General features: G+C 37.0%; 1 protein-coding gene across 4 annotated transcripts in view; it reads left to right on the forward strand.

The window, feature by feature from the left end:
* LOC121410062 (telomeric repeat-binding factor 2-interacting protein 1-like) overlaps positions 1 to 8,444 on the forward strand; it is a 47,220-nt gene extending 38,776 nt beyond the window's left edge. For 2 of the 4 annotated variants that reach the window (XM_041601913.1, XM_041601915.1), the window contains exons 10-14: positions 174 to 213; positions 2,026 to 2,132; positions 5,805 to 5,881; positions 6,354 to 6,468; positions 8,302 to 8,444. In XM_041601913.1, the coding sequence (XP_041457847.1) occupies positions 174 to 213; positions 2,026 to 2,132; positions 5,805 to 5,881; positions 6,354 to 6,468; positions 8,302 to 8,420 (458 nt within the window). In that variant the 3' untranslated portion in view covers positions 8,421 to 8,444. Of the gene's footprint in view, positions 1 to 173; positions 214 to 359; positions 1,015 to 2,025; positions 2,133 to 5,804; positions 5,882 to 6,351; positions 6,469 to 8,301 lie in introns of those variants that run through there. The other 2 variants (XM_041601914.1, XM_041601916.1) reach the window with 2 other exon arrangements.
* The last annotated feature ends 997 nt before the right edge of the window (positions 8,445 to 9,441 follow it).

The following is a 9,441-nucleotide window of genomic DNA, read 5'->3' on the forward strand; positions in this document are numbered from 1 at the left end:
CTAGATCTTTAGCTTAGATTTTAAGTTGTAAAAATATTCATGTGGGTATACTCTATACATGGCGATGTTTATGAGAGACTATTACTATATTGAGTTATTGAATGTATTCTTTGAAATATCAGATATTCACTTTTCGGTTGTAATACTAATGATAGATTTGATTGTCTTTGTAGATACCAATGATTTAAATGAGCCCCATGTAGAAGAATCAAGGTAAGATAAAGAATTTTTACCCAAAAATACATTTAGTGATGCAATAAATTGTGCAATGATAACTATGCATTCTGAGGGGAGGGGGAAATCAGCCCCCTCCAATTCTTTATACGCATCAAAATAGTCCAGTCTGTTAAGTTGAGAAGAACATTTTCATGGTCTTTCCGTAGCAAAGACATCAACTCGGATTGTATGCAGTCAAGACATCATCTTGTCCCCTATTTCTTGCAGATGTTAAAATTATATCTCTTTTGTCACTGTATACTATTCGTGGTTTTTGAAAAAGTATGGTGGAAATAGAAACGTCTTACCAAAATGCAGACTTTATGAAATAAGATAGCAATATACAAGATTGGTTACATGAAAAGGAAGCACTGTTTTTTTTTCTTGTTAAGGATGTTCCACAGATATGTTTTTGTCCATCTTTTATGTTCATGGACATCACAATGAATGAACAGCTTTTCATGTAGGTGTCAGCTGAGTTTTTCTGTGATCTGCACTCTAACTGTAAACTTGATATCTATATTGGTAGCTGAAAATAATCCATGGACCCATGGACTTTTTAAATGCCTCTACAACTTCCCTATATTAAACTATGTCGTTGTGCAAAGTATAATGAATATGACCTCAAGTTTGAATAAATAGAAGAGTGGTTAAGAATAATGAAGATATAAACCCTAACCCTAAAATGGCTTGGAGGAATCAATCCCCCCTTGACATTTGTGTGAACATTCTACCACACACAATGTGTTTCAACCATGTTGCTCACAAACTTTGAGTACTTTATAAAGGGTTCTGCAATAAATTTGGTGAAAAATGTAATACACAAGAATTTAAAAATCCAATAAAATCAGAAAATCATTCTAAAACCATTTTCATTTCAAAACTCAAGTGTTCCGAATGCTACAAAGAATGATCATGCCCAAAATTAGCATTCTAGAAGCATAATTTTTTGAATCAGTGCAAAACAACATGTATGATTAATGCATGAATTATCGGAGTTCGTTTAAGAAAACCAAATTATTTCAGGGAAAAAACATACAACCTTCTAGATTACATCACTCACACTACTTGATAGCCCATTTTTGCGGTGCTTGCTCGCTTGGTAGCCAAGAGGGGGGTAGATTGAGACCCCTCCCCTCTCTGCTGCAAGAGAACGGCCAAAAGGCCTGGCCTTGTTAAAGTTAAGCAAATTTTTTATGTCTTCAAAAACGCATTTGCTTTAACAAGAGTGTTGACATTTTTAAAACAAGCACAAGATACATACCCACAATATACTTTTCTCAACAACTTTGTAGATTTTGGTGAAAGTGCAGCATCCATTCATAAATTTTTCTTTAAAAATTCAAATTTTTGATATGTTTGTCATCTATCGCAACATTTTTTTGAAGGTGCTTATTGCTGTAACTTAGCTAATACAATGAATATCAGTAATAAACATCTCTTTCTTAAGTTTACAACTCTTTACTGTACTACAAAATTTAATAAAAGTTAGATAGATTATGACTAAGTAATAGAGGTTTAAACTCAATACAGATCTCTTGAGATAAAAGGGAAAATGCTTAATTCTTTTGCTTGCATAATTCTTGAAAACTTTCAAACTTCAAAGCTTGCTTTAAAATCAAGCTCATGAACCTGTATTATTTTTTGTCTGTTTTTATGCCTTAGTATCAATGTGGTGAAAATGACATAAATTTCATTTAAAGTTAGAATTTTGTTTCATTAATAGAAAGTTTGTAGAAAATTTGCATGAAGGGTGTTATTTTTCTTCAAAAGGAATATGAATGTTCTTTATTGATCATATGATTTTAGAACATTTTCAAGGCAATTGAGAGGGCCAGAAATAATCTCTGATTCTTCAGCTTCAGATGATGCAACAAGTGATGTCCTTCCAATGAAAAGAACAAGATTAACAGCAAGTAAGCAACTTTATTACTGTTTAGCTTACCCAAGTCAAGAAATCATAGCTTATTGTGATTTGTGTACATTGTATCATGCCTCCAATAATAATTTTCACTTTATAAAACACCGCACACTGACAGACTTTATATATCCTACTTTTACAACTTTTGCTTGTTCTCCTAAAGATGATAAGAACACAATTTTTTAAATGTTGAGATTAGGGGGTCCTTGGCTGGATCAAAATATGTTCATGAAAAGAAGTACATGGTCTATTATGAAACCAATACACCTCTTGAATTTATAAATTAATCACAAATGTAAAGCTAATGAGATACATAATACAACAAAGCCAATTTCATGCAAATTCACATTTTTCTACCAGCTGAGTATTTGTTATAGAAACTTTTTATTTCAAATCTTGTTTTCAAGATCATTCAAACATGTTTTAAATGGTTTGCAAATAAACATGTCAATGGAATTATTTAGTTCTTAAATGAATGTTGACCCACAACTCTACTCCATTTTTTTAAATCACTTCTCTTTTTGTCTCTGCCTGAACAAAGTTTAGCAAAGACCTGGTGATCACTTTTCCTGTTGATCTTTTATAAAATGTTAGAATTTTTCTTCAAATTGCTCATTTCTTTATATCTGCATCAATTGTGTTTACACTTAGATCCTTGGGTGATACCACTTGTGTCCTCATGAGGATGGGGTCAAAAGGTCAAATGATATGAGGTGGTGTTCATCCTTTTTTCAAGCCTTTGTACAACTTCTTTCATTTCTTTATTTGTACATCAATTTTATTTGCACTGGTAGAAACAATCATTGATTAATACCACTTTTGTATATGAGGGGTCAAAAGATCATATTGCATATTTTATGAATTGTGAAATCAGTCGAGACTTGTGGTTTGTGAACCAGCTTGTTTTTTAATACATAAAATTATATTTATTCAAATTTTGTCTTCCAGGAAATTTATCAACAAAATAGATTGAGAACTCATATAATGTATTAGATATTAATTAATCGCTAGAGGGTATTCATTTGTCTCGCAATCTACTATGGTCAACAAGGAAATTCGTGATCACTCTCGCAAAAAGTGTTCACTGGCTTTCTAGGAAATTCGTGATCACTCTCGCAAAAAGTGTTCACTAGCTTACAAGTTCACGAGCTTTCGAGTGCCGCTGCAACTCTTTATCAAGTGACAAGGATTGTCCGAAATCGTACTGTATTTATACTAATCTCCAAGACCGTACGCACAAGCGCGAGAACAATAGGTGGCACTGATCCGTTGTGTGATGGTCAGGAGTCATGCAAATTATATGCAAATACGCCGTGGGTCGGCAATATGCAAATGAGACCAAAATTGACGGGCTCGCTAGTTTCCCGTGGGCGGGGGTTGACTGGCTGAGCGGTCCCTCGATCGGGGCCGGGAACGATCGGGCCGGCGTGCACTGCCAGGTAAGGGGGTATTGTGCTGTCGGATGGTTCGCATCCAGAAATCGGGGATGTCGATCCCGCTGTCTCTGTTGAAGTTGTTAGGACAAAGACGTATACTAATAGCCTCCTTAATCCTGCGTGTATACCAATGTCTTTCTTTGGCAATGCAATGTACACCCTCCCAATCTGGGTGGTGTTGCTTCTCCCAAGCATGTTCTGCCACCGCGGATGTGTCGGTTCGCTGTAACCGAACATCGCGCTTGTGTTCAGAAATGCGTTCAACTATCGGTCGGGCTGTCTCTCCGATGTAAGACCCGTCACATCCCTGGCAAGGAATGTTGTATACTACGCCATCACGTCTGTGATCAGGGATAGGGTCTTTGGGGCGTACAAGCTGTTTGCGTAAGGTGGTGTCCGAGCGGAAAACCGTTCGGATACCGTGACCTTCTAATCGGCGTTTAAGTTGTTGTGAAAGGCCATCTATGTATGGCAAGACTGTACAAGTCTTGAAAACCTTCTGATCCCTTGGTGTTTGTTTTTTCTTGAAAGTGTTCTTGATAAAACGGCGTGGGTAGCCGTTGCTGTATAAGGCGCCACGTATGTGTGCTCTTTCTTTCGGGAGTTCAGGCGGGTGAGTTATAATAGGTCACGGTATCCGAACGGTTTTCCGCTCGGACACCACCTTACGCAAACAGCTTGTACGCCCCAAAGACCCTATCCCTGATCACAGACGTGATGGCGTAGTATACAACATTCCTTGCCAGGGATGTGACGGGTCTTACATCGGAGAGACAGCCCGACCGATAGTTGAACGCATTTCTGAACACAAGCGCGATGTTCGGTTACAGCGAACCGACACATCCGCGGTGGCAGAACATGCTTGGGAGAAGCAACACCACCCAGATTGGGAGGGTGTACATTGCATTGCCAAAGAAAGACATTGGTATACACGCAGGATTAAGGAGGCTATTAGTATACGTCTTTGTCCTAACAACTTCAACAGAGACAGCGGGATCGACATCCCCGATTTCTGGATGCGAACCATCCGACAGCACAATACCCCCTTACCTGGCAGTGCACGCCGGCCCGATCGTTCCCGGCCCCGATCGAGGGACCGCTCAGCCAGTCAACCCCCGCCCACGGGAAACTAGCGAGCCCGCCAATTTTGGTCTCATTTGCATATTGCCGACCCACGGCGTATTTGCATATAATTTGCATGACTCCTGACCATCACACAACGGATCAGTGCCACCTATTGTTCTCGCGCTTGTGCGTACGGTCTTGGAGATTAGTATAAATACAGTACGATATCGGACAATCCTTGTCACTTGATAAAGAGTTGCAGCGGCACTCGAAAGCTCGTGAACTTGTAAGCTAGTGAACACTTTTTGCGAGAGTGATCACGAATTTCCTAGAAAGCCAGTGAACACTTTTTGCGAGAGTGATCACGAATTTCCTTGTTGACCATAGTAGATTGCGAGACAAATGAATACCCTCTAGCGATTATTTCAATCCGCAATAATGAACCTATTTAGTATTAGATATTAATTGCTGCATTTATGTATTATATAATGGAGATGTGCCCTACACACATGTACTGTATAAAATATGGAATAATGATGTTATGTAATAACATGAGACGGAAAGTGGGGATGTGACATCAGCCCACCTAATTCACGGCGTACATACAACTATTTTCACAAAATGTTGTTACTCTTTAAATTCATTGTCTTTTATTCTTATCATAGTTTGATGAAATTTTCAACATTTTGCTCATTTTATTCTAATATTTTGATGTCATTATTTTCAGCCTGGAGTACCCCTTGATGTTTTGTGAATCTGTTGAGACCTAATTTACTACTGCTTGAACATGTTTCTGAAATAATGCAACATTTTGTATGTGCATGTCATACCTAAAACTGCCAAGATATGAGTTCATGTATAAATCAAGTGCAAGATCTCTTTCAAACTAAGATTCACATGTTTACATGTACATATTAACTTTTATTGATGAAGGTCATTTACCCAAGAAAACAGGCTTCTTTCCTTGCACATTGTATTACAGGTACAGTTAAAACAATGCGTCTACTTTTGACCAATGAAATCACATCAAAATTCTTTTATTGTCATAGCTTTTACACTCCCACCCAGACCTAGTAGGCAATGGTAGGGCTCCTTTTCAAACACTCCTATTTGTCTACAGCTATAATACAATATTAGTTAGAATTACATCTTGATTTCTTTCCTAGATACAGAGATGAATCAACCTTCAGATCAAGCTATGCAAGTAGAGGAGCAGATGACAGATTACATTAAATTAATACAGGTAGTTTATTATTTCTGTTTAATTTTCAGTGATGCAAAATCAAAGGAACTTGATATTGAATCATGATATTAAGACCAAGACACACAAATGACACCAACACAACCAATATAAATAGGGCCATAAAGGAGAGGGGAAAAGGGAAAGAAAAATATTGGAAAACTAATTTACTTTGCTTTGTTACATCATTAATTCAATAAATTTATACATGACAAGAAAGTCCAAAAGTGTACTACACAACACTTCCTTTCAAATTTTCAGATAAGAGTTATAGCCCTCTTATATTACATGGAGTATTATACCACTCAGAAGGGTTCACTGTGAGTATTAATACAACATGGGGTCAATACACAGAGTTTAAAAATATCACAGCAGGGGGAGGGAGGGGGGGGAATGTGGCTGTTGTTTTGCTGTCATTAGAAGCCCCTGATCCTTTGAGAAACAGATCTATTTCTACTCCTTCTTTTTATTACAGGAACTCTGCACCAAATACAGGCAAACCAAATTGGAGATTTGTACAGCTTTGTATGTCTGCAGTGGGGATTTCACAATAGCAGAAAAGTATCTTGAAAGTGGTCCTCAACCTGACAGTAAGAGTTTTTAATTTTATTATTTTTATCAAGATAACTGGTTTCCAGGAAAGAGTTAGGAAGGAGTGGAATCAGTTTCCTTTCCTTTGACAACATGTTCGACACATGTATCAGTACATTGTATGTCAGCAACTGTACCTTTTAATGTACATAGATTGATTTGTTATCAATGGTATGTGCATTTCATTGGAACTCTTCTACTTTCTCTTTGTGCAAAACAAGACCATAACCAATACACTGTTCTGCCTGAAAGACAAATTTAAGACAAGCTGGCAGCACCAAGAACTAACATTGGCAGTTTCTTGACTGTGTTATCATAAGGCACAGAGACAAACAAGATGTCAGGATAACTAGAGCCATGAAAGGAATAGCTTGCAGGAGAGACCATCCCTTGATAAGGTCAAAGTTAAGTTTAAGGGTCTGTCAACAATAGTGCTGTTATTGATAACCTCTTTATCGCTAGTCTTGTCGATAATTGCTAGTTTTTTCCCCCACTTAGCAATATCAATAACCTTTCTCTCGTTGTGATAATACCAGCTATTATGTAGGGACATATCACTGATTTTTCGCGGTAATCATGGAAATGGCCTTTTCAAAGTGGCTTTTCAACTGGAAAATCACAGAAAACAATTTTCCTCAAATTGCACAGAACAGACAGCACGATATAAAAATGGCGGCTAGGCGAAAGATGTTGACTGCTTAGAACGATGTCCAAAAAGCCCTCATTATCAATAAAACTTCATCCAACCCTAAAATAATGCTAATAACGTGAAAAGTGAGGATGTTTTTATGCTAAATATGTTTGTTAAAGGATGTTATGTAATTCGTTTACATCTGATGAACTAAGATTTTAAAGCATTCTTGATACAGTAGCAGATACTAATTTTGACCAACGTGAGTATTGTGACATTGCTATAATGCATGAAAAATGCGTATTGATTATGTTCTTTTGTCGATAGTTGTCAATATCAGTAATATATTTTTAGTGATATATCGACAGAGAAATTTCTTAATGATAATAGCACTAGTCACCAATGTAGGAAAGGGTCTTCTCTGCTACCAAGAAAACTGAAAAGCAGCCATTTTTAAACAGTCTGAAGTGATCGAATGAACCAAACTACAGAATCCTGTCTTCCATTTCACTAATTATTTGTAATGTAGAGGAAAAATCGAAAAACAAAACCTCTGCCGATTTTCTTGGATACAGCAAATGTAAATTCAAAGACTGAATTTGAAGAAGAATTATGCTAATAAAGAAAAAAAATGCTGATGATGAATTCTTTGCAGGCCTGCATTCTAAATTGCTGGTAAGAGGAAGATTTAGCAAGCTGTTAGAAGGATGCAAAGTGAATGGTTTATTATCCTAGGAGAAAACCTGGCTTCTATGATGAACTTCACCCGTTATGGACTGAGCACACACATTTACACAGGAGTCTATGGAATATGTGTGTTAATAGCAAAATCATTCGTTTTCCATCAGGTTAACCCTAAAAGGACTGGGCTATTTGAGATGTATTGTGGACTTTTGATATTGGCCGCCGTTCGCGCAGAATGTTGGCACGCAACATTCTTTACCACATAAACTATAAGCCAGTATTTGATAAAAAATCTGGAAATATTTTTCTATTCATTATGAATAAAATAAATTTATTCATGAAAAACATTTCAAATTTAACACCCAATTTTTATTCGAAATTCTTTAGAAAGTGGAAGCTATGTGAATTAATTTGCATTTTGTGTCACGCCAACTTTTTTACCTCCATTATTTTACTTAATGCTACAATATTTTGAATGATTCTGATAAAAGCCACTGCTACTATTTTATTTTCACAGTTTGTATCTGGTCAAACTCTCAAGATAGGTTACTACTGAGCTCATCTCCTGGACAAGATATCTCAAGTAGCTACAGCAGAACTGAAGCTAGTCACCGTCTACTTTGGTTAAAGTCATAAATCAATTGATTCAAATAGTAAATTTACTTCAATAACTCCATACATCTACTTGATTTGCTAGTTCAGCCCTCTGGACTGCCATACCCGAAAAGAACTCCCAAGAATTTAAAAAGCGCGAGCGCGCCCTCTCCCGTTCAGGCTTACTACCCATGATCACCGCGCAATTAGCGTCCATCTTCCTCTTTTGCTTTCGGCAAGCCACCTGTCAAGACGTGCTCAGATAAGTCTCCTAAGAGCTCAAATCTTTTTTGAGCTTTGGTATATTATTTTTGCTTATCTGTTGTGCATTCTCCCTTTTAAATTCAATCTTTCCGTTTGTGTGTAAGATTGTGTTCAGAATTTACACCTGGCGCGACTTTTTAGCGTGTTTTTGGTGACACTTAAATTGTTTTTCTAACGTTTGAGTTCTCGTCGCGCCGCATCGCTAGCGCGTTCGCGAGGCACCGGGCTTGGCCTGCCTACGTGGCAGCAAGACTTCACCACCTGCCATGGTTATTGTTCTTCACGTTCAAAGTGTGGTGGCTTTTGGTGCCGTTTTTGAATTAAATTCTAGACAGCCTTTACACTTTGTTGTCGAGGGTGTTATTGTTATTTCTTTTTGCAGGTTGGGATCTCCAACTCTGTTCCTTCCTTGCTTTCTGGAATTGATTTATTAAGATTTTCGATTGATTATTGATTGATTAATTCTTCAATTCTCTTTCCTTTCTGTTCTGAATAAATTTCTTGATATTTTATTCACAGGCGGATCTTAAAGCTCAATTCCTTTTCCTTCTGTTCTGAATAAATTTCTTGATTGATATTTTATTCACAGGCGGATCTTAAAGCTCAATTCCTTTTCCTTCTGTTCTGAATAAATTTCTTGATTGATATTTTATTCACAGGCGGATCTTAAAGCTCAATTCCTTTTCCTTTCTGTTCTGAATAAAATTCTTGATTGATATTTTATTCACAGGCGGATCTTAAAGCTCAATTCCTTTTCCTTTCTGTTCTGAATAAAATTCTTGATTAATATTTTATTCAC

The sequence above is a fragment of the Lytechinus variegatus genome, chromosome 3, assembly GCF_018143015.1.
Source record: "Lytechinus variegatus isolate NC3 chromosome 3, Lvar_3.0, whole genome shotgun sequence".
Taxonomy (NCBI): domain Eukaryota; kingdom Metazoa; phylum Echinodermata; class Echinoidea; order Temnopleuroida; family Toxopneustidae; genus Lytechinus; species Lytechinus variegatus.